The sequence below is a fragment of the Zootoca vivipara genome, chromosome 10, assembly GCF_965207765.1.
Source record: "Zootoca vivipara chromosome 10, rZooViv2.hap1.1, whole genome shotgun sequence".
NCBI lineage: Eukaryota > Metazoa > Chordata > Lepidosauria > Squamata > Lacertidae > Zootoca > Zootoca vivipara.
Window position 1 is genome coordinate 6994163 of NC_142593.1, and position 25825 is coordinate 7019987.

At 39.9% G+C, this 25825-nt stretch overlaps 1 protein-coding gene across 14 annotated transcripts in view; it reads right to left on the minus strand.

The window, feature by feature from the left end:
* Window positions 1-1362: 1362 nt before the first annotated feature.
* Window positions 1363-25825, minus strand: part of AGTPBP1 (ATP/GTP binding carboxypeptidase 1) — a 62228-nt gene continuing 37765 nt past the window's right edge. For 7 of the 14 annotated variants that reach the window (XM_035100148.3, XM_035100145.3, XM_035100149.3 and 4 more), the window contains 16 exons: window positions 25482-25573; window positions 24271-24387; window positions 22063-22769; window positions 21304-21342; window positions 18173-18256; window positions 16285-16371; window positions 16054-16202; window positions 15615-15702; window positions 14412-14556; window positions 13532-13685; window positions 13050-13230; window positions 11908-12037; window positions 9225-9356; window positions 7799-7975; window positions 6482-6642; window positions 1363-2091 (listed from right to left, as the gene is read on the minus strand). In XM_035100148.3, the coding sequence (XP_034956039.2) occupies window positions 1914-2091; window positions 6482-6642; window positions 7799-7975; window positions 9225-9356; window positions 11908-12037; window positions 13050-13230; window positions 13532-13685; window positions 14412-14556; window positions 15615-15702; window positions 16054-16202; window positions 16285-16371; window positions 18173-18256; window positions 21304-21342; window positions 22063-22769; window positions 24271-24387; window positions 25482-25573 (2621 nt within the window). In that variant the 3' untranslated portion in view covers window positions 1363-1913. Of the gene's footprint in view, window positions 2149-4816; window positions 5434-6481; window positions 6643-7798; window positions 7976-9224; window positions 9357-11907; window positions 12038-13049; window positions 13231-13531; window positions 13686-14411; window positions 14557-15614; window positions 15703-16053; window positions 16203-16284; window positions 16372-18172; window positions 18257-21303; window positions 21343-22062; window positions 22770-24270; window positions 24388-25481; window positions 25574-25825 lie in introns of those variants that run through there. The other 7 variants (XM_088653037.1, XM_088653038.1, XM_088653039.1 and 4 more) reach the window with 5 other exon arrangements.

A 25825-nucleotide genomic window follows, 5' to 3' on the forward strand; every position in this document is an offset into this window, starting at 1 on the left:
ACAAAAATGCAAACCATCTCCATTTCTAATGCTCCCCCCCCAAACCAGACAGGTGTTTGTGAGGGCGAACAGGTGTGTTTTATCTAGGAAGATGCAATGGGGAAGTAACACATGGAGTTCTGCCCTCTCAGTATTCATGTCTTGATACCAATTTTGCATCTGATTTGATCTACAATCTCAAGAAAGTAAGATGTGGGGTGGGGTGGGAGAGAAACAGCAGCTATAATTAGGTATACTCAAGACAAAATGAAAATTTGAGCATCTAGGATTCTAGGGCATCTGCATATTTAAGTACCACATTTAAATATTCTCAATTCTCATTTTAATTTCCTCTGAATCACACTGAATTCCAGTGGTACAACAAATAGGCATATGGAAACGCCATTCCAAATGGACACCAGGGGCACACACAATTAATTTTAGCTAAATGCATGTTAAATGAGGGAAGGACTAATAATAATAATAATAATAATAATAATAATAATAATAATAATAATATATTTGTACCCCGCCCATCTGGCTGAGTCTCCCCAGCCACACTGGGCAGCTCCCAATCAAGTATTAAAACAATACAGCATTACATATTAAAAACTTCCCTAAACAGGGCTACCTTCAGATGTCTTTTAAAAATAGGACTAAGGCATGTATCCAGCGACATTGCCCCATTTGTACAAGGACCTCCTCTTTCACAGCATACCTTTCCCCCCCTTCCCCGTGTGCCCTCTAATTCTGTTCTGTGGGTTCTTCCAAATCCACATATTCCAAACCCACAGGGAGAAGAGAGAGAGGCAAAGTCTTTTCATGAATGGGATGAGGATTTAACTGAATACAACCATAAATCACTAAACTGCTGTTATTGGTATCTGTCACTAAATATACATACAATTAATGTTTATACTTACTAATAAAACAACAGGTTTTCCCCAAGTTTCATATTTACTTCAGGAGGAAGATTACGAATGTATATTTAAAATATATAACTCCTGGAAGGCTTTGTTCTCATAAAAAGCAGGTGAGATGGCAACTGTATGTCTGGACCATACCACTTCAATCTACAATTGGGGGAGAGGCACACGACAGAAAGCTCTTCCATTAAAAAACAACACCACCAAATTGCTGCACATAGAATGCTATGCCATGAAGAACAGACTCCTGCCTGTTTTCAATGGTGATTTCCTGTGCTCAGTAACTGTTTTTATATGGAGAAGCTTGCAACCATGTGAGCTCCTACTTGTTGCATGAAATGGTATAGTACAGGCATAGATTGATGTGTTTGTAAAGACTATCAAAGCCTTTGCCTGGCAAAAGGAATTACTGTGCAAAACACAAATATTTTCTGAATTAGATATTCAGATACTAAAATCATGTAATCACATTTTATTTAAGGCTCAAGATATACATCACTCAGTACATCCATTTTCTTTCTCTCAGTTAAGTGCAAAACAAAAAACTGCAGAGCGAGCCCTGCGCTGTGTTAAACACAAATAGCAAAATATGGAGGGGGGAAGTGTCAGCACAAACACACACAAAACCAACAAAGCTGTGTTTATGTGAGTTTCAGAAGCCAGCTCAGAAGTCAGCATAATAAGGAATAAGGTGTAGCTGCTGCCTTCTGGCACACCAATAACTTCTTACTTAATTTTTCTGGTAATTATAAGGATGAACACAAATAGCCATGCAACAATATTTAACAGGCAATCAAGTGATAAAGCTCAGTGCTCAGGATAAGAACTAAATTCTTTAAATAAAACAAGTGTCAACTCATTTAAAAGCCAGAGACATTTATTGTTTTTGAACTGGACTGACTGCAGTTAATTTGCTTGAGCGAAACCTCAGGATTAAATACCCCTCCGTGTCCATCTTCCATAATCAATCCAGAGAATTTAATTTCTTCTTTGTGCTCCAAGGATGTCTCAAGGCAAATGCGTCCTTGTAATTTCAGAGTCAGAATGTCCTTCTTCTTGGAGACTGGGCTCATAGTCACCAGCATTATTTGCCAGCTCAACATCTGGCTCATCGTTGCTCTCTGCACTATAATCCACTTCTTCGAGAAAGCGAGGTTCATCTTCTTCCAGAACGTACGTAGTGGGGCTGTAGCAAGAACACCAGGAGAGTAGGCTTATCGTCTATTATGTTCAAGTGAAGCAGCTTCCCAGCATGAACATATTTAATGCAATAAAAAAACTAATTAGTTTTTCTAAAATGTGGCCAAGAAGCTCTGGACCAATAACATGATAACTATAGCCATTCATTCTATCATTCAGTGCCAAATGTTATACAGTGGTGCCTCGCTTAACGAATGCCCTGCTTAATGAAATTTCCGCTTAACGAAAGGATTTTTCGAGCGGAGGTTACCTCGCTAGACGAATGCGTTTTACGAAAAATTCATCTAGCGAATCGCAGTTTCCCATAGGAATGCATTGAAATTCAATTAATGCGTTCCTATGGGCAAAAAAAAATTCAAAAAAATTCAATGCATTCCTATGGGATTCGCTAGACGAATTTTTCGCTATAAGAAAAGACCCGTGGAACGAATTAATTTCGTCTAGCGAGGCACCACTGTATAGGAGATGCATTACCATTCTCCCCCAAAATTGGCAACAACAACAACAACAACGTCTTACTAAGCCCTTCATCAATAAAGATGAATCTTATCTTATATTAACAAAACATTCTGAACTCTGAATTTTCAAAACACGCAACACATAGACCTAGAAAGATGAAAGCCTATGTAGCAAAAAGCCATATGCATTCTTTCTATCCTCTCTGCATGTATCACCCCGGTGGCTCCACCTCTGACGCTGCACACTGAAAGGAAGGTCTGAAGGAGGATTCTTGCCTATTCTCTTGAAGCCTCCTGGGAACTGAGAAATCTGTGGGATCAGGGCTCCTGGTTGCAGGAAGGATCCCAAGCACATCCAGCTGGAGATGCGAAGAATCCGAGGCTGCAGCCATCAGTGATGGGGATGTGGGGGCTAGTCATGCCTGCCCGCTCCTCCATCAACACATTTTTAGGCAGACATCAGAATATCACAATTTTATACAGTGGATAACTGTCTCTTTCATAGCATGCCGAACTGCACCAACTAGTTTGTCAGAGCCACAGAACGGAAAAACAAACTAAAAATAGAAAAGTCATTTCTACAGAAACATAACAGAGGCTGGTGTTTATAACAAAGTTATTCCAAGTTTACTGAGATTTCAATGTATTTTTATTAAAATGCAGTCAAGTAAAGAAAAATAAGTAATGTGGTCTGCTAAGGAAACAGGTTTTGGAAATTCAATCAGAATGACATTTTCTACAAGACAAGTTTCTTCACTGAAGCTTTACCTTTCCCATGTGACAGAAGGGTCCCCCCCCCCCGCCCTACAAAACATTTTTGCAGAGCAAGTCAGGTCAACTTTCATATAAAACCTATTAAAGTGCATCACACAAAGACAATAGAAATGAAAACAGTGCATCACTTCACTGTGACAGCACAGCAAAAAGCTTTAAAGCAATTGAAGTAGGTGAGTGAAAGCAGAAAGTGGGAAAAGGGAAGCGTCCTCACATGTCTGAAGACAAAAGGGAAATCTCACCATTTCCCAGCCATGAGAATCTTTGCCCACTATCAATTCTAACAGTGAAATGTGGCACTAGACTTTATCAAAAATCAACCTCAAAACCTATCCAACAAAGATAATTTGAAACTTACCTCTGAAAGGAAGCTGGTCCTTTCATTTTAGGTGTTAAAATGATTAAAGAGCTGAGAAAGCCATAGTTAGGTACATGCTACAAAATGTCTGTCTGAAATTGTGTTCTTTACACAGAGATCCTGATCGAGATTCAGCAACCCAGGTTATGGATGCAGAGTGCTCTTTACATGCACACACAGAAAAACTGAAAAAAAAAAATTCCTTCAGTAGCACCTTAAAGACCAACTAAGTTTTTATTTTGGTATGAGCTTTCGTGTGCATGCACACTTCTTCAGATACAGTGAAATGGAAGTTTCCAGGCACTTATGTAGAGAAGGGGTGGGGAGGGGTGGGGATGGGGAGGGGGGATCACTCAGAAGGGTGGTGGAAATGGGTGATTGACTGACTGATAGCTGTTGATGACCGGAAACGACTGCAAATGGTTTTGCATGAAAAAGCAAGGGTGGAGATGGCTGAAGATCGCTTATCATGTATAATGAGATAAGAACCCGATATCTCTGTTCAAACCAGGTCCCTCCATGGTTTTGAGCTTGGTGATAAGTTGCAATTCAGCAACTTCTCTTTCCAGTCTATTTCTGAAATTCTTTTGTAGTAAGACAGCTACTTTGAGATCTTGTATAGAATGTCCTGGGAGATTGAAGTGTTCTCCTACTGGTTTTTCTGTCTTCTGGTTCCTGATGTCAGATTTATGTCCATTTATCCTTTGGCGTAGGGTTTGGCCTGTTTGTCCAATATAGAGAGCTGAAGGGCACTGTTGGCATTTGATGGCATACACAATGTTAGAGGATGAGCAATTAAATAGTCCTGAGATGGTATGTTGGATGTTGTTGGGGCCAGTAATGGTATTGTCTGGGTGTATGTGGCAGCAAAGTTGGCATCTGGGTTTATTGCAGGCTCTGGTACCAGTGTCCATGTTAAGTCTGGTGGTTGTATTATTGTGGGTGAGGAGTTGTTTAAGATTGGGTGGCTGTCTGTAGGCAATGAAAGGTCTTCCTCCCAGAGCTTGAGAAAGGGAGCTGTCATTGTCCAGGAGAGGCTGTAGATCTCTGATGATGCGTTGTACTGTTTTAACTTGGGAGCTGTATGTGATGACTAGTGGTGTTCTGTTATTTTCTTTTTTGGGTCTGTCTTGCAGCAGGTTCTCTCTAGGTATCTGTCTGGCTCTGTTGATCTGTTGTTTAACTTCATCAGGTGGATATTTTAGTTCTAAAAAGGTTTGCTGTAGATCTCTTAGGTGAGATTCTCTGTCTGTAGAGTTGGAACAGATGCGGTTGTAACGTAAGGCCTGGCTGTATACGATGGATACCATACCAAATAACGTAACGTAAGGCCTGGCTGTATACGATGGATATCATACCAAAATAAAAACTTAGTTGGTCTTTAAGGTGCTACTGAAGGAATTTTTTTTATTTTACTTCGATCCAGACCAACACGGCTACCTACCTGTAAACAGAAAAACTGGTTTGGATGCGTGTTGGGAAGAATGCTTTTCTTTCTCGGTCTATGTTACAGACGTCCCCCCCCCTCCCCACAAATGTGCACTAAAATCTGCCTTCTGCTGTAGTTATTTCATTTTAAATTCCCCGCCTCCAACTACGGTATTTCATATTTTTATTTTATCTAGAGGACATCACTGAGAACTGTTGCCTGGCAAGAGAAGACTTGCCTCCATCATGGACTGGATGAGACCCAGCTGTTCCGTCCACTATCCCTTGTCTCTCAGATTATCAGTGATGTCTGTTGTCTCAAAGGTGGAGGCAGAGGAGCAACACCAGGAAGGGAAGGGCAAGGATGAAAGAAGGAAATGTTAGCTGCATAAACCTGGCACCACAAGGTCACCATGGTATTCCTCTTCCTGTTACCAGATTTGAATGTATTTTTTATGGTAAGAATCTCTTGAAAACAACTTCATAAGTGGAATGTAAGTATTCTGAAACAAATAAACATTTAAAAAAAATTCCTTCAGTAGCACCTTAAAGACCAACTAAGTTTTTATTTTGGTATGAGCTTTCGTGTGCATGCACACTTCTTCAGATACAGTGAAATGGAAGTTTCCAGGCACTTATGTAGAGAAGGGGTTTGGAGGGGTGGGGATGGGGATGGGGGATCACTCAGAAGGGTGGTGGAAATGGGTGATTGACTGACTGATAGCTGTTGATGACCGCAAACGACTGCAAATGGTTTTGCATGAAAAAGCAAGGGTTGAGATGGCTGAAGATCGCTTATCATGTATAATGAGATAAGAATCCGATATCTCTGTTCAAACCAGGTCCCTCCATGGTTTTGAGCTTGGTGATAAGTTGCAATTCAGCAACTTCTCTTTCCAGTCTATTTCTGAAATTCTTTTGTAGTAAGACAGCTACTTTGAGATCTTGTATAGAATGTCCTGGGAGATTGAAGTGTTCTCCTACTGGTTTTTCTGTCTTCTGGTTCCTGATGTCAGATTTATGTCCATTTATCCTTTGGCGTAGGGTTTGGCCTGTTTGTCCAATATAGAGAGCTGAAGGGCACTGTTGGCATTTGATGGCATACACAATGTTAGAGGATGAGCAATTAAATAGTCCCACCCCTCCCCACCCCTTCTCTACATAAGTGCCTGGAAACTTCCATTTCACTGTATCTGAAGAAGTGTGCATGCACACGAAAGCTCATACCAAAATAAAAACTTAGTTGGTCTTTAAGGTGCTACTGAAGGAATTTTTTTTATTTTACTTCGATCCAGACCAACACGGCTACCTACCTGTAAATAAACATTTAGTACAACAATATTTTAAGCTCGTACTACCTTGTCACTTTACAATTGGATTCAATCAATTCATTTTCAATGTCAAAGAGTGTAGATGGCAGGTTGTATTCTAGTGGTGATGTCAACCTTTTCAATCGCAATAAACCGTAACAGAACTTGGCTCCCATCTCTTCGAGTTCACGTGTCCCAATTTGTAAGCCCTAATTAGAGAACAACATATTCACCAAGTGGTTAGTTTAATTATGTCTGGTGCTATTGCTGAAAATAACTCCTGGCACAGTTTGTCTTACGAAGAGATGCAAGACCAGCTAATTAAAGTATTAAAGCAAGGAATGCAAAAACGAATGCAAAACCAAAGTTAATATCTTTACTAGTGTATTTCAGCCCGTTCAATAAACGAGAGAGAGAGAGAGAGAGAGAGAGAGAGAGAGAGAGGGAGAAGCGAGCGGGGCTTCTCCGGGACGCACTGCCTGCGTGAGCGAAGGGGGAAAGAATCAGCCGTGAGAGGGGCGAAGGGAAAAAGCAGCCGTGAGAGGGGAAAGTTGCTTAAGGTGGTTTTCTGTGGCGGCGGGCGGGCGGTTTGTGTGTGTGTGTGTGTGTGTGTGTGTGTGAGAGAGAGAGAGAGAGAGAAGCGCACGGGTCTATCTCGCAGCCTCCTCCTCGCGCTGCTGCTTAGAAGCGAGTGGTTGGCGGCCGCAGGTAGGTAAACAGTAGGCAGAGGAGTTGGGGGGGAGAGCGCTCGCGTGTGCGTTCCAAGTCTCTGGTCCAATCCCTGTGTCCGTGGGGCACATGCGCAGTAGCGCGGAAACGGGACACACGGAATCTGGACGCAGAGACACAGGGACTTTATTATATAGGATTGGATGGGTTTGGGGTCCAGAGTACAAGCAATGATAAACATGCCATTCAAAAAGTATGCTAAACTGGCCACTTTATTTTGAAGAAAAAGCAGTTGCGGGACACCATTCTGAACATGCTTCTGGCCTATTTTTTGCTTTAAAATCTCCTCTGCTATTAGCCCCCAAAGGTACTGTTTACTGCAAAGCACATTCAGGGACAAATTACAGGCATGGTTGGGGTCCATTTTTTGCAAAAAAAAAACCTTTGCAGAGACACAATCCCGATCAGTGGCATGTCCCAGTTTGATACCTGACAGATTTTCCCCTTCCACTCCCCTTTTTTTCAGAGAAAGTGGCCATGCTGAACCATTTTTTTAAAAAATGTTTGTTTACCCTAATATGTGGTTTGGCCCTTAGATAATACATATTTCAAAGTGTTCAGGCAATGCACAAGATTACTTTTTCAGACTCATTAAATATACAGATGCCATTTTTACAATTCAGTTTTATTTTATACCTTGTACTTCCCCTGGTCACATCCACATAATGTGCTTTCCATGGTGTAACTCCTCTGAACACCTATTTCTCTCCAAACAACAACACGTGCTGTAGATTCCTTGGACTTTTCTACCACAAAACTGCAGCTGCTCATGCAGAATGCTGGCGCTGTCTGACTCAGAATCTTTGGAAGAGTCTAGAGGAAGGAAGTATTTAACAGCGCTGAAACGGTTAAAAAGTTTAGCAGGTACAATGTCAAGAAGCCACTGAATATTAAAAAGTGCATTACAGTACTTGGCCCACTTTCAATATTTGAAAAAGTATATAACCGGAGCTGAAGTTCTGTGGATTTCAGGCTATGTATTATTTAGATGCAAATAAATAAATAAAAATTAAGGATAGAAGAAGTTTGCATTCCAATAATTTATATTGAACCCCACCCTTCCCCCAAAAGCGAGCCCAGGGCAGTTAACAAATATATAATTATAACAACACAAAATACAACAGCAGCAAAAAAAACCTCCACTTAAAATACCAATACAAACACAGAAAACTTCCATAATAAAACAGCAGGATGGTTAGCAGAAAAATTATTATACCACGAAGACTTGGCAGAATAAAAAAAGTTCTCACCGTGTGCCTAAAAAGGAAAACTACACAAAAAAATGAGAGGAACTTTTGTGATGTAGTGGCCACTCACGAGAATACCACCCAGCTATTTTTTTTTTAGGCATTCCCTATTTACAGTTTGTACAACCAAATGGAAATCCATGATGTGAGAGGAACAGCAGTATGAGATACAACCCAGCGTGTGGAGGCTGTGATTTTATATCCCACTGCAATGATACCAGATGTCGAATGGAGGGGAAGGAGCTTCTAGCTTCATGAGAGTTGTCCAAACTGTTGAGGATCTGGCTTGCCAATTCTACAATTGTACTATAAATAGACTTCTATTCTTTATCCTTTATAATTCTGCTGTCATCATAAAACTTTATTAAAGCGTTCTCCTTAGTACACTAATAATATATTATTGGGGTTTTAGGCTATAGCTGTAGAATGAACAGACATAGAAAATTAATTAAAATATATTTACATATGATGCATATCAACTATAGAATATTTATCTGTCTATCCCCAATGCTTTAATAGTTTCTTACATGAAATTTTACTGGTTTTTTTTAAGGAAGCTGCTTTATGTTCACTTCACTAATTAAAAACCAGATAGTTAAATTTTCCAAAACAGTGGGTTGTATTCATGTTAGTCAAAACTCATCGAGTGGACCCACTGGAATTTGTGGATACTAACTTAGGTCTTTCAATTTCAATGGATCTCCTCTGGGCAAAATACTACTGGCATACTACTGGCAAACTTGAGGATTAGAAAAAATAAATAGAAATTATGAATCTGTTGTAGCCTTGTTTGGATTTTTAAAGAAACAACTCACCCTATAGCCAAGGTCTTCAACCACATCACCAGAGGCAGCACTAAGATTAGTATGCCACATGGTTTCCTTGATGCTGCAGCCATACATAAACACGTTTTTCTTGCGAGAATGACCATGATAATCACAAAAAACCTATGAGAAACAAATTTTTCAAAAGTTGTAAAAGATGCAACTTTCTTGTATCTGTAGTGGGGCAGAAATATTGTCTTTTTTTGTAAATAAATTTTATTAGTTTTCAAATATTCCCCCAATAATAGCCAAATTATAACAATATCAATTAGTTGGGGCAGAGATATTTTCACAAATATTCCAGCTCATCAATTATATACCATTTGTTCACTTTCTGTGCTGTCTTTTATTACTCTGTATGAATCCCATTTCTTCAAGGAGTCAAAGGCAACGTTCTGATGTAAGGATCCCAAGGTAATAAACTATGGTTTATTGGCTCAGGAGCTAACTGTACGCTCCTGCCTTCCCTCACATAAGCAACTTCAGTGAATCTATCTGTTTGCGCTTTGAGGCCCCCCCCCCCAGCCCACTCCCGAGAAATAAAGACACAAGGACACAGAGATTAAAGTTAATGTTGGTGGGTGAATTTAGGCCACAACTTTATTGATTACAGAATGTGAGCAGTACTGGCTTAGGCACTGGCAAGCGAGACTATAACTGACTTCCTGCCCGCTTTGCTGTAAGTCTGGCAAGGGTAAACTCCTGAAGAGGTAGCCTGGCCACCATGAACTGACTTAAGCACCTCAGGGTTCCCTGGGTCGTGGTATGGCCCTAGCCCCTTCACGGGCTTCGGACAGGACCCAGACCCCTGGATTCCTTTAGTGGAATACCCTAAAGCATGAAGGGGCAGGTGATGGCCACACCTCCCCTCCCCCATACACCGCTATGCCAATGCCTAACCGCCACCTTACAAAGTTGTGACGATTGCTGAGAGGTAGGAGAAAACCAAGTGTCCAAGCCAATCTGCCAAATGGAAAAATTCCTACCTGGCCCCCATTTCAAAACAGGCGGCTGAACAAAGTCTAAAGCAAGGCCAATGGGTCAGCCTAAAGGAAGGGAGGGAGGGTGGGAGAATTGCGACGCGAGGCAAAAGGGGCCGAGCTAGCCTCCCACCGGAGTTTAAATTATCCTGGTCATGCCCCCCAGGAGCCACCGGATTGGTGGCACTGGCGGTGGGGTGGCCGGAATGTTCCCCCAGCGTGACGCGGGATGCAATCCCGCCCACGCTGAGGGGAGGGGGTGCGCTCAGGGGGCCAGAGCGCAAGGCTGGGAAATCGTTAGTAAAATGTTCCCTCCAAATGAGGATATGAAACCAGGATCAGATCCTGCTTTTAATCGGGAACTCTTAGTCACAAATTCTCAGTTTGGTTGAGAGTTTCACAGGGTGCGAAAGAAGAGCTTTGCAACTTGGCCAGCAGAGAAACCACATGCCTTGCGCCCCTCCCACCTATCTCTCAAAACAAAGGGGGCAGGAGATCGGGGGAGGCTTGGAGTCACGGGTGGGTGGTGCGCCATTGCTCAGGAGGGGCACAACGTGCACAGTTTCTCTGCCGGGCAAAGTGCAAAGCCCTTCTTTCCCACTCTTCGATCCCCCCAACCACCCCTGCCTGCACAAAAACGATCTTCCCACCCCTCTAGCTGCATATTACTCCAGGAGAGCAGGGTGTCACATTTCCTGGGTACATTTAATGAAATCTGGGGACCTTCTGGGGACGGAATTTGTCCGGGAACAGATTTGCAAATCCAGGGACTGTCCCCAGGAAACGGGGACGTCTGGTAACCGTAGTCTACATATACAGTGGTACCTCTACTTACGAATAACATTGTCAAACTTGAAGGAGAATGTCACATGTTATAAACATGAGCACAAGCTCGCCTTAAAAAGGCCTTCACTTTTTGAAATACAAGAAGACGGCTCTCTTATGTTCTCCTGGTTTTTCTGGGATGTGATGGGAGTCTATTGTTGAGCTGAAATTACCACCTGCTCCCATAGCCCCATTCATAGGTCATGAAAGTGGGGTTGAACGTCAGTCTCCAGTGCTTTCTTCAGGGGAATAAGACATATACAGTGGTAACTCTACTTACAAATAACTCTACTTACAAATGTTTCTACTTACGAATAGAGCTCCGTCCGCCATCTTGGATGCGGTTTAGATAGGATTTTTTCTACTTACGAATTTTTAGATAGGGTTGCTTCTACTTATGATTTTTTTCTCCCAATGCATTCCTATGGGATTCGACTTTTTCGACTTACAAATGTGCGTTCGGAACACATTAAATTCGTAAGTAGAGGTACCACTGTACGCATGCGTGCATGCACACCCATTGGCCGCACACACTACTGACATGTGGCCTGTGGGGGTGGTGGCAAAGCGCCAATATGGCTCTTGGACCAACAACAGTTAGTCACTCCTGATCTACAGAAAACCACACCTACAGAAATGTCACATCTGTCAGAGGCTGCTAATAATACTGACCACATTTAAAAGCAGAGCATGGGATCTGCGGAGGTAGAACTAGAAGTTTCTGAGGAGAAACATCTGTCAAAAGGGTTCCCTCACAGATTTCATATTTTTTTTGAGGGAAGGGGCATTTTCATGCAATGCCAGAATGACTACCAATGCTTTTACTCCAGTGGAGTGAAGTGGGTGAGCACATGGATATGAACACTTACCAGGGGCAAACGTTTTATAGTAGCCAAATACTGCAGCAGGCCTTTGGCATGATAAATGGTGGGGTGCAGATCTAGGTTGGGGTTTTGCCATTGTCTGTTCAAGTCCTCCCCGCTTAAGGAACAGCGATGACTACAGGAGAAAGACATTCTCAGTAAGTTCTTACTGTCCCAAACAAAAAGGCTTCCCCCTCCAAGTAAGTTTGTGAGACAACTTTTGTGGATATTTTGTACAATTTTATTAAGACAAAAAAGGTGGCTCTTTAAAGTCTTGTTTTAACCATTTGATTTTTTAAAAAAAACAGTTCAGTGAAAATGAATCAAGATATTAGAAAGTTAGCCTGCTTGTATCAGTATTTGTCTAAACTGGTGGGAATCATTACATTTTGTGATAGTAAATTCCACAGTTTAGCTATGTGCTGCATGAAGAAGTGCTTAATTTTGTCTGTCCTGAATCTCCCACAATAAGAGCAAACTCCTATAGGCCGAGGTGCCTTTGCCCCCCCCCCAAAAAAATATTTGAGGGCACTGTCCCCCAAGCTGATGGGCATGACCATTTAAATGGTGTTTGTGTGCTACATCATGTGAATGATTATGTGGGGCAGGGCTTACCTTGGGCCCCCTCAATATTTTATTCAAGTTGGCACCCCTGTCACCCACATTTCAGATTCACTGGAAGACACTGGGTTCTAGTGTTATGGCAGGGAAAAGCCTATATACTTTTCCCACACCATGGATAATTTTCCACAAATCAAACATGTTCTCATTTAGTTTAGGAAAATGGCAAGTAACCCCAAATGCTGTAATCCTGCCTCATAAGCCAGTTGCTCCAGCCCCTGATAATTTTGGTTGCTCTTTTCAGACTTTTTCTAGCTCTACAATATCCTTTTTGAGGTGGGGCAGCCAGAACTGTACACAGTATTCCAAGTGTGGCCACACCATGGGTTTGTATAAAGTTATTCTGATATTATTTTTTATTGCTTTTTACTGATCCCTAACATGGAGTTCACCGCTGTTGCATACGGGGCTGACGTTTTCACTGAGCTGTTCATTGAGGCAAAAGGACAGGAGGTCGATGGCCTAAACTTGGTTTGGAAGTGCATAAGAAGCATTATCTTTGCTGCTGAATACACTTAAAAACTTACTTTCCATTAATGACCCCATCAGGATTAAGCATTGGTAAAATTTTAAAAATATAGGATTCTCGTAAACTTTGGGCAGCAGGAGTATTACTCATGAGATATTCCAAAGTTCCCTTCATAACCCAGCTTGCGTTAGTCTCTCCAGGATGAACACGAGCACATAAGAAAATATAAGGACGGTTTCCTAAAAAAAAAACCACACAGCACAAGCAAAACAGCATGATACAATCATAAGTCACAGCAGCTTATTATGAATAGACACATATGAACTAGAACATGAAATGCATATAATTAAAGCCCTTGAATGCATTAAAGTAGAATATATATATAAAGTGTTGAACAGGTAGATGTGGCTACCTGGCATGTTTAATTAGGCCCACAAATTATGCTTTCCGGAACATCTATATGCAATTCTTGTATCTTTTACAAAGCAGCCTACATTCAGGTATATAAATTCTCAGTGAGAAAGAAAAAAACGTACTTACTGAACTGACAGATATGTTCATAGTAATCTGATTCCGGCATGGCTGTTATAGTTACTATGGGACAGCTGTTTCCAGAGAGTGTCTCACATAAAACATCTTGTCGAAAATATATCTGCTGAGGATTGTGTGTGGAGTCCAGTTTTTTGAGATGCATCTTCATGACAAAAACAATTAGATCATAAGCCTACAGCCTTGTTTCATATTTTACCATAACTACAGGTTTAGCTTTTACTGTGTTTAAAAGACAGCAGACACCACCAGCAGTTCTAGAACTGTTTTCCACCAGTATATTTGTAAAACAATGCAGTTTTATTTCAAAACAGCATTTTTCTGAAGACCGTCCCCCCTCCCCCGACAGAAAACTGCTTCCTCTGTTATTAGGGGCCACTGTACATTGGTTGAATTTTTTGGGGGGACGGGGACGGGGACGGGGACCGGGACCTGCTTGACATCTGTAAAGTGTTATATGTATTCCTACATTTATGGACCATAACCTCTTGCAAACTAAATGTATTAAAGCTTATATTTATTATTTTTTTACCAACATCATTTTGTCAAATCCAGTCTCTAATCTGCATTGCTATGCGCCTACAGCTGAAACAAATCAACAAGAGTTGTGCTCTACATATGCAAAGTCCTGGTTATTCAGAATCAATACTAAACTTTTTACCACATTAGTTTGCAGGAGGTTTACTTGTAAACATTTTTTTTTTACTTTCCTAAACTTTATGTATGAATATTTCAGCTGTTTTCAAACAGAAAGTGCTTTTGCATCTAGCTATTTTTACTATCAAACCATGTAGTTAAAATACTTGAAATCGTTAAAAGTAAAAATGTGCATAAACAAATTATGCCTCCCCCTAAACTCAAATTAGCTCACCATTAAAGCTGAGTAAGTATATGGATAATGATAAGCAAAGTAACAAACATCATCCTTATGCTGGAAACTGACTGTGAAGGTAATTGTGTAGTAGGATTTTCCCTTCTGGCCACCAGCTGCAATGGAACTTCTTGAAAAGTGATTCCTAGAAGCAACATTTTAGAATTAGCTTAAAGATGCAATGCATGCTACAATTTATGGTAAATAATCTGCAGAGATGCATCACTCACTCAAGTATTACCTTTAGTACAAATTAACAAAGATTGAAATATGAATTCTTAATTTCTATTTTTAAATATTTATTGGAATTTTATTTACAACATAACACAACCCCCACCCCCACCCCAATACACAAATCCACCCTCGTTAAACGTGAACATAACATACAACAACGCAAACAACCAAATAAAAGACTTCCTTTATCCTGTACAGTGGTATCTCGGGTTACAGACGCTTCAGGTTACAGATGCTTCAGGTTACAGACTCCGCTAACCCAGAAATAGTACCTCGGGTTAAGAACTTTGCTTCAGGATGGGAACAGAAATTGTGCGGTGGCAGCCCGGCAGCAGCAGGAGGCCCCATTAGCTAAAGTGGTATCTCAGGTTAAGAACAGTTTCAGGTTAAGAATGGACCTCCAGAACGAATTAAGTTCTTAACCTGAGGTACCATTGTATCTGGCCTCCTTAGTTACTTCTTATAAACTGTTTCCTTTATGAATTATTATTAATATTTTTCTAATTATAACTTAAATATCCACAAAGTCTCCTGCAGACATTAATCGAAACAAGTCCAAGTATGTATTTTAGGGCACTGTTTCGTGAAGGATTTTCTGCATTTCCCCCATGCTTTTTGAAACTCTTGTCTAGTGTGATCTCTAATTGCCTCTGTTAATCTAGCCAGTTCAACATACTCTAACAGTTCTGGTTACAGGTAGGTAGCCGTGTTGGTCTGGATCGAAGTAAAATAAAAAAAAATTCCTTCAGTAGCACCTTAAAGACCAACTAAGTTTTTATTTTGGTATGAGCTTTCGTGTGCATGCACACGAAAGCTCATACCAAAATATAAACTTAGTTGGTCTTTAAGGTGCTACTGAAGGAATTTTTTTTATTATACTCTAACAGTGTTAATTGCTAATATAGTTAAGTTAGTTTTTCAGCCCATTTAATTCAATGTTTTATTTCCTCCATTTACAGTTATACTTACTTGTAGTAACAAATATCAGTTCCTACACGAGTCCACCAGGGTCTACCATTTAGTGCATCTTGAACAGAGTACATAAGCGGCTGCATACCTTCAAGCAAAATATATTACGTAATTCAACATGGTTGCATGTATTCAGTGAAGAAATGTACCCGTCTAGAGCATAGAGTTAAAGGAAAACTTAACTTTTTAATCAAGGAAATCTAATATATTAAAAAGTTATCATTCTGCATTCTGAATACGCCAAGATAATTTATCAACTAAGCTTGAGTGTCATTTTGATTTCTGATAGTCGATAAAACTCCGTTAACAATCCAACCCTTCAAAATATATATTTCTTTATCACTATGGGGGAAAGCACTGTGAAGGTTTTGTACATCTGAATGAATCCACATACTTCCTAGGCACTTCTTTTGAATAAGAGAAGAAAAGCAGGTCTTACCATAATTAAACTGACTATTTGTCTTTTCACAGTTGATTATATTAAATCGGTAGGCAACACCTGCTCGCATTCCGCTGGCCTCAAAGTAAAACCACTGGTGATAATGATTGCTGTTTATGTCAGAGTTCAGAATGAGATCATACTCATTTCTAAAGATGAACAGAAACAAGTCTTAAAATGAAGAACAGCTTCAAAATTAAAAACCAAGTAAAACAAATGAAAACATCTTACTTTCTGATCTGTATAACTTTGCGTAAATTTCCCGATTCAAATCTGGAGTTAAATTTCAGGACGTCTCCTTCATCTGGCACTGGACAGCTTAAAGAAATAAAATCACAGGGAAAGGAAAGTTATATTTATATTCATCATTCCAATTTTATACTATACTTTAAATATTGCTGGGTGCATAAAATGAAGAGGGTGATGGGAAATAACAGCTCCTCCTTACGATGGCTACAAATATCACTTTTAGTTATATGACCTTAATTATTCAGGGCTTCAGAATGCTGGTTTCTTTTGAATCTGATTCAACCAATAAGGCAGAGCCTACAGGAGTTTTGCTGTTGCTCGTCAGTAGGATTATTCTAGGGTAAAGAACATCAGCACAAGTGAAGTATCTATGCAATGCTCAGTTGTCATATAGCAGTCTTTCCCAGCCTGGTGCCTTCTAGATGTGTTGGACTACAACTCCCATCAGTCCCAGGCAGTATATGTCTGTGTTGACACAGCCACATGGAAGTTGTAGTCAAAAACATTTGAGGCTGGGAATGGCTGCCATACATTTTACCGGTACTTTCCCCAACATTTCTGGTCTTCTTACACAATACGGTAGCACAACCCACCATGATGTGTGTTCACCAGAGAATAACATTTCTCCAATCTTATTCTCACTGAATTTACAAAGAGTTTTGCAAAAACCTCAAACAGATACCTGTTATTTGCATAAATAAAATATCCAATTAACTCATTCAGGGATTTCCTTAAACCCAACGAAAATGTTTAAGAAGATGTTTAAATATTAAGAGTATTCTTTGTTTCTCTTGGAGTGACTCCCAGTGGAGTCAACCTGCTGATGCAATGGACCTCTTCTCACACAGATGTTGGGGGCCTCTACAGCAGACTGCAGGAGGGGACGTGCATAGCTACGCAGGGGAGGTAGAGGAAGGGGAAACCCTGTCACATCCATTCATGTGACGTTGGAATCACCCATAGAGATTTCGTTAAAAAAAGTTTCTTAACTTGACAAAAAATAATGGAATAACACATTCCATATAAACAAGAATATGGGAATATTTGGCATAATGAATATCTAAGCGTGCAGTTAAATCGGCACACATTAAGTTATTTAATTGCTTCAGTTTGCTACTCCACTGGCTAAAATTGGTGTTTTTCAAGTTTCCAAGGTGGAATAACTTGGAAGCTTTTATGGAGTTTGTCAAGGAGAAGACTAGTAAGAGGTAGAGAAAGCAAGCTTTTAGAAGTTTGTTTGCTCACTAACGCCAATCTTCACCTGCAGTGTGCATTCATAGGAGGGGGTTAGGTGAGCTCTAGGGAAGTATTTTCAATTCACATTTCATGGAACAATGCTGAGTTACTTTCCCAGAATACTCTGCAACACACAAGTGTTTCATTGCAGGCATAGAGAAGTTCCTCAGCTGATAAGGAGGCACATAATGGGTCACACGAAACTGCAAAATTTGAAACCACTTGAAGTAAATATAATACAGTAATACCTCGGGTTACGAACGCGATCCATTCCGGATCGCAGTTCGTAACCCGAATAGTTCGTAAACCGAACGCGATGGGCGCCGCCATTTTGCGCATGCGCAGATCGCGCGAACGCGCGTGTGCCGCTTCTGCGCACGCGGCGAAAACACTTCCGGGTTTGCGCAGTTCGTAACCCGAACTGTTCGCAAACCGAGGTGGTCGTAACCCGAGGTACGACTGTAGTGAGTTTTAGGTTCTTTTAATTGTTGTTTAAATACAAACAATTACAACTGATATTTTAAGCTTTAACTGCCTCTCATTTGAGCAGGAATTAACTCCCGAAACTTTACAACTATAACTTACTTATTTTCTCTAAACCAGACCAAAAGAGAACTTTACCTGTGAAACCTACCTGGGATTATCAAGGTCATACACAACTCTGTCTATGATATCATCAGGGTGAATCAGCCTTTCAATATCTTGGGCAATTTTTGTCCTATAAAATAAAGAGAGTCCTTAGCTCATGTTTCACAACGAGAAAGGTACAGCACCAGTTATTAAAAATATATCATAAGGTAAGGAAAGTCCATCAGATGAGGTATCTAATTTTGCACAGAATGCGATTATCTATCTGGGGGACACATCCCAATTATTTTCCTTATGGAGAGAATCAACCTGTACAGAAGACATCAGAGATTCAAGATCAAATATTGGCTTCCTTTTCCTTCCAAAGTGCATAATATCAGATATCAATTATTATTTCAATTAGTATTATTAGTTTAAACTAATTAAGTTTGAGAACAATTAAGTTATATTAGCAATTCATGCAATTACAGCTGAAGTAAATAAAATTTCAAAGAGTACTGTGCAGTGATTGGGTTAGTGTGCGAGCTTCTCACCTACGAAAACCTCTACTTAAACATGAGGTTATAAATAAAAAGTATACTTAATGCAAGATTAACCATGTGACACGACTATCATTTCTGCGAAAATAATTCTGTAATCCCACTCTGTGGAGCAATATATCTGGTGCTTTTATCTGCCATGTATAGAAGCTGTAAGAACTCTTGAACCAGATGCACAAGCATGTCCGTAACCATGTGCACAAAAGACACAAAATTCCCTACACAAATGTGTTGTCCATGTCAGAAAGAAATCTTCTTATGCCTCATGGCACAGAAAGCCTATACAGTTGGAAATACCTGCTCAGAAAAGTTGAACACCTTGGAAATTAGCTTTATTCAATAGCTAAATAGTAAAGAGTGAAAAGCACATACAATAATAAAAACAAAGAGGCAGATTTTGACATTGAAAAATATTTCTCAATTCCCATTCTGTGTCTGAAAATATATCCCAACTGGCCTTGATGTGGGATGTAGAAGTTGTGCCAAAACAGAATGGAGTTATTGTGTGGTAAGCTGACACATGTGAACAAAATGAAAACCTACTGTAAACTATCATTCAGAAGACATACTAAGCACAGGCACCAAAATATAGAAATGAGTAGTCAAACTAATAACTAACATCTAATTCACAGCTTCCCTCTTCTACTCTTTGTCAAAAGTATTGTTTATACAATGTCTAGATAGTACGTTTAGAATTGTTAGCAAGTAAAACCTAGGTACACTTGCCACAATTTAGTTTTTTTTAATGTCACCGTTTAGTTCATCTTAAGGACCCATCTGACGACTGACATTTTTTTAAAGATCCACTGCTACGGAAATTAGTCTTATTTTCTCCATCAAGCCTAACTAGACTCATATAAACTTGTTTCTTAAGACAAGCCTGATATTTAGCATTACAGGAATAATATAATGTAATAATAATGTATAATATAATGTAATGTATAATATAATATGATGTTTGGAATTATTCTGGAAATAATGTTTTGTTTGATTCAGTTCTTATATATTAAAATTATCTTAGAATATTTCTTTCTTTACAACTAAACAAATTCACTGACATACATATTCTAAGTTTGCTTCCCTGTTAATTTTATTATGCCTCAATATATTCTGACTTCCATATATTCTGCATATTGGTAAGTAACCCAGCTCGCACATAACACTAAGTCAAAGTTTGTTTAGCCAAAGTGTAATTTATTTTGGCAACAAACCACAATGTGAAACCATGGGTGGTGATTGGCTTATGAAGTACAGTTTGCTTTAACTATGGCTTGGCACTATGTCTGACCACAACAACTATAGTCTATTTGGCAACTCCACCTCAGGTACATTCCAGATTATAAAGGTAGATGGCAAGAGCGTGTGTGTGTGTGGTTTTTTTGTTTTTTAAAAAAGCTTAATTTGTTTGCTTCTCTGCAAGATGCCCCTTGGCTTGTTGAACAAACCATAGTTCAGCATTCTGTAAACACAGTCATTTTATTAAAATCGTTTCAGAGGGAAAGTAGGAAAAACACATATTTTAATGGAATAGTTTTGGCACATGCTTTAAAAGTCTACTTGTGACGCTAGTCAATTCATTTTTTAAAAAAATTATCTTACCTATTTTTTCTCAATACCAGAGACCAACATTATCTGATTTGGGGGTATTGCCAAGACCTGAAAAATAGCATTAAGCTAGACACTGAATATCTCTCAGTGGTCAAGTTGTAATTACACTTATTATTTTGGAACTTTGATTCTTTAGAGCCATGACTAACTAACAAACAGAAGCTTCAACACTTCCAGTACATCTTTGAATCTTTCACTCACTGAACATACAGAGCAAGGCAAACCAAATCTTTAACTATGAACATTGCTACATTTATCTGTAACTCGCACAATGTTAACATGAAATTCTCTGGCACCGTTACCAATGTGGTGCTGGAGCCATAGTTGTCACTGTATTTCTAATGGCACAAGAAATATGCAACAAGAAGCAATAATGTCAAACCAAAACTGAGGTGCGGAGGGCATCCCCATCGCATTTTTCTAGCTCTGGCCCTTCCAGTAGCAAATGGAACCTGATCTAATTTGTAAGGCAAACACTTCCTTTCAAGTAATAACCTGAGCTACAGTCCACCTTCACAATAATGTAATCCTTGTTGTAGTCAAATTCTAACCTTAAACACGGAACCAAGGATGACAGCGCAAAAATGTTTAAAGATTAGGACATCAGGACATTTGCATCTGGTGCTCTATGAACAAATGAAAGCAGGATCTTAGGGTTCCCCAAAGTCTTTCTGAGTGTTTTGTCAACAAATTGCCAGCATCAGTTGCTCTACTTATCTGCACAGCATGCTGGGACTCTGGAATGACTGTAGATTCTACGTAGCAGCACACCACAAGCTTTAGTAGCAATTCACACTGTGTATTAGAGCAATCCCGTGTGTTTTTGATATTATGGGAAAGGAAGGAAGATTTTGAAAGAGAAGAGAGAAACCAAGATAGTTTTTTTAAAAAAATGGATTTTCTGCCCCATCAATTTGGAATAAGGTTCAAGGAAACTGCACACACCCATTCACTGCCAACTATTGCCAAAAAGGAGTTCAAGAGACCCCGATGTTATGAAGGAGAAATATCCAATATTTCTTTCACATACATCAGAGTTCGCATGTGACTGCCAGCCATTCTCTTCTTCCTTGTGGAAGAAAGGGAATAAAGTTTGAGATTATGAAACACTTGGGAAGTCCAAGACTCTTTTTTTTTTTAAACAACAGCAGATCTTAGCATTAACATAGTACTTTAGCATGTTCAAGGCAATTTATATACATTAACCCAGTAAGCTATACCACCTCCCTGTGAAACGGGTTGTTGTTATAATCAAATACTGCAGATGAGGAAATTGAAGCTAACAGATTACTTAGGTCCATGGCAGAGTGAGAGCTAGAAAGGGGGCTTTTCCCAGCTCAGCTCACAGTTTGCTACTGCACCACATAATCTATCTCCTGCTTTATATACTTCAGAAGATTTATTTCAAGTTCTCAGTGGGCTTCATTATTGTTAAAGGGGGGAAGCTTAAGAGAAAACAGAATTCTGTATTCAAAAAAACATTTTCCCATATTAGCTAAGAGCAACAGTCTTAAAGGGAGTTCCCACTCATGGAACAGGGTGTTATCAGCTCTTTGCTTCCTCTGTAGCCCTTCTAAATCCCCAAAGACAGTTTCAGGGAGGTTCGCAAGAATTGTGGGGGATACAGGGGGAAATGGCATCCCCTGCACTGGCTCAAACTCTCTTCTATTCACAAAAAAAATCCTCTGCATTAAACCCAACACTATTTTATTTAGCTTTACTGTTCATTCACAGTAAATCGTAGCTTTAGATAATCCTTGAAACATGTTAAGAGAAATTGGAAACTCACCTCTGCACACCGTAAGGCCTTTCAAGAATAGGCTCTTTAAGCGGAGGTGGAAAGTGTCCGAAATAATCAGGATAAGCCACTTCTGAATATTCAGGAACAGACTTCGTATTTTTCACTACCTCAATGTAAAGTTCTGGGTCGTGGAGTTGTAGCTTATCAGGTACCTCGAGCATCACTTGGTCTCCCAGAGAAATGGAACAGGAAATTTCCTCCTCTTCAGGCTCTGCTCCAGAACAGCACAGCTTTCCCAGCTGGACAGACCGTCCTTCAAACAACACACTTCCACAGGGTGAAGAGTGTTGAAAAGGTTTATTACAGGCAACTTCACTGAGGCTAGTTTTACACTCTTTTTTGGTCATGGCCCTTGTACTATAAGAGTGCTCATTTTTGGAAGCATTTTGCAATGAAATTCTGTCAAAGTCTCTAACTATTTCATGGTTTAGGCACTGGCATGATGAAAACAATTTCTTGCGATCGCTTTGATTCTGTAAGCTATTGTCCGTGTTGCTATCACGGTTTACCAGACCCAAAAAGATGGGTCTTTTGTTACAGTCCTCTGTTTGTAGAGCAGGACCCTCCCTCACAGGAATTTCTGTTGCAGGGTTTGCTGGAGATGGCTCCTCTCCAGCAGTAGGGACAACAATAGACCCTCCTAGGGTTACATTGGGTGAAAAAGGCTTTGGTTCCTTGGAAACTAAGTCACACTCCTTAACATTAAGGAGAGAAGGGAAAAAGAGAAGGGAAAATCATTATTACAGACATTTAGACACTTGATTTAACAATGCATAAATAACACCAAAACTCCTGCCCAGAGACTTTACAATCTTAAGTTTTCAAAAGTGGAAAAATTAATCAGAAGGGAGAAACTTCCAGGCAACAGCAGCAGAATACCTAGAAGCGGAATAAAAAAAGGAGGAGCCAAATGCAGGTGAACCTGTTTGCAAGAACAAGCAGAATGTGAAAAAATGAGAATAAAGATGTATTTATAAAGAGCTTACACAATAATGCAGAAATGGAAAATGAATCACTTTACAAGCATAAGAAACAATTTAGCAATATGTACAAATAGCAAATACTGTATCTTATCCTACTTAGCATTTCTGAGAAGGGAAAGAGTAGATCCTGACAACAGGCTACATTCAGGGGAAGAGAAGACGCAGTAGGGGAGAATATCTCTGAGTCTGACAGCAAAGGGTATGTTGGACTTTGGTAGGACATGAAGAGCCCCACCTTTGGCAAGATCAGTTTGATATCTGTAGATTTAAAAATTCACTCAGGAGCTGCTTCCAGTAAGATGTGAAATAGGACAGGGGATGAAAAAGAAGTGGAGAGAAAAAGAAAGAGTCAGAAATATAAAGGTGCTTGGTGAAGCCTTAGGAACAAAATGGAAAAATAAGGTCAAAAGACCGTTAAAGTAGGGGAAATCATCAGAAAGGGACAGCACTCAGAAAGACATCGAGAGAACCAGGAAGAAAAAGTGTCACAGAAACCAAAGACAAAACAAATTAACAAAGGCAGCAGATAGCTGAAGAAGAAACAATTAGCTGGAAAAGGGTTATTAGAAATCTTGGTTACGGTGCATTCCATTAAGTGAAGGCCATTCATTCAAGGAGTCACGTAGAGAAGATGAAAGTGTAGCAGCAAAAGAAAAAGAGAGGTCTAATTAGGTGGTTTTTCTTTCAACAAGCCTGAAATCAGACGAGTAGAAAGTGAGCAATGTTATGAAGAAAAAGGAGGGGTATGCAAAAGAGGCATTCTAACAGCTTATGGGAGAGGCAGGTGCTGTTCCCTCCAGATGTTTCTGACTCCAGCTGCCATCATCCCTGACCATTGGCCCTAAAGACCTCCACTTTAACTTACAGAAATGTGTAGGTTTATTTACAGGCAGCAACCAATTCATGTGGGGGTTCTGTTCCTGGCCCCTGCGAGCACTGGTGCCCCGTCCTGCCTTCTTCTGGGTGCCAAAGGACCTACACATCAGCAATCTTGCATCAACTGCACACACCTAAAATGGTTTTTGCCTGTACAGTACTTACTGTGGCAATTAATTTTCTTTCTCCAGTTCAGTTGTTTGAATACAAAACTTTGCAAGCTTTGAATGCCGATTTGTATTTCAATAGAAGTAGCAGCCAAAGAAAACACATCTTAGCAAGACTCCTAAACTATGCTTTTATTATTATTATTTTAAAAAGATACCGATGTCTGTACCTGAAAGTCCTCTATAAGTTCTGGGAAGAACTGTTCATACATTTTCAGATCTTCCACTGATCGCCCCAATTCCTGCTTTGGTTTCAGTTTGTTGATATCAGTCTCTATGTCATCATTCTGTAGGGGAGGAAGTGAATTTGCATTATTAAAAGATTTGTGGGACACAAGATACTATTTCCAGTTTAAGGTTACTGAGAATGTCTAGTTTTTTCTTCATACTGCAAATAAGGTTCTTTTGCACCTCAATAGAAAATACACAAAAGCTCTTATTGACTGGCGAGCTGATACCGGAATGGATCCAAAAAGAAGGAATCTTCCTCCGTTCAACCCATTAAAATGATTTTACAATAAGATGCTAACATACTGGTTAATGCCCTGATTTGTTGGAAGCATTGTGATGTGTTGTGAGTAAAAATATACACAGTGAGCAGGTTCACATGTCATGCTAAGGTTTGGTTCAGTGTGATATGAACAAGCATGAGCAATGCTTTAGCTCACATGATCCCCCTTCTCTCTTCTTCTGCATGGCCGTGGCTTTCTCTTCTGCTCTTGTTAAGTGACAAAGAGTAACTGATATTAGGCATCTTGTTATGCTGGGGAATAGAGCCCTCTGCATGACGGGAGCATCTGATAAAGTTCTCCTAGTCTAATAAAGATCAAATGAAGAGAAGAGAAGCTTCCTTTGTCATGCACAATGATGTTGGGCTGTGGCTTCCATGTATATATCACTACCCCCCACCCACACAGTGAGAGTTCAGACAACGCGCATTTTCAATATGCATTGCTCAAAACAACACAACTCAACACCTGTCCCTTCCCCGATTGTTTCTACAATTACAGTGGTGCCTCGACTTACGAATTTAATCCGTTCCGAAGGCACCTTTGTAAGTCGAAAAATGCATAAGTCGAAAAACGCCATTGGAAACGTGATTTCCCATAGGAATGCATTGGAAACGGTAAAATTCGTGAGTCGAAAAATCCCTATCTAAAACCGACACGGTTTTTTCCGGATGTCGAGACATTTGTAAGCCATTACCCCCATTTGTAAGTCGAAAAATTTGGTTGTTGAGTCGTTCGTAAGTCGAGGTACCACTGTAATTCACAAGCATATTTATGGTTTGGAAAACACGATGCACGCACAAGCAATTTTTCTGAAAGCTAATGAAAATAATTGCGCAATATCTGAGTAGTAGGCCCTCAGTTCCACTAACCTTAAAATCTATGTCATCTTCATTATCATTTTCAATCTCAGACTCTGTTTCGGCGTCATCATTGTCATCACTTTCATCTACTACGTCATCCACTGTGATATAAAATGCTCTATAAGTAGGGCAGATGTACGTTTTCTACAACATGTACATCCCAGAAAAGAAATGATGCATGTGAAACTTTTCACTCTCCAACTGAAACCTAATACTACTTATGAAGTTAAATGCCATGAGACCACATGCTGCATATGTAATTACACAGATTCCCCCAATGTTACAAAAACAAATCTATTAGACATAAGAGGACATGAACAATGTAAGGTAGAACAGAACAGCCAAGGCTATGC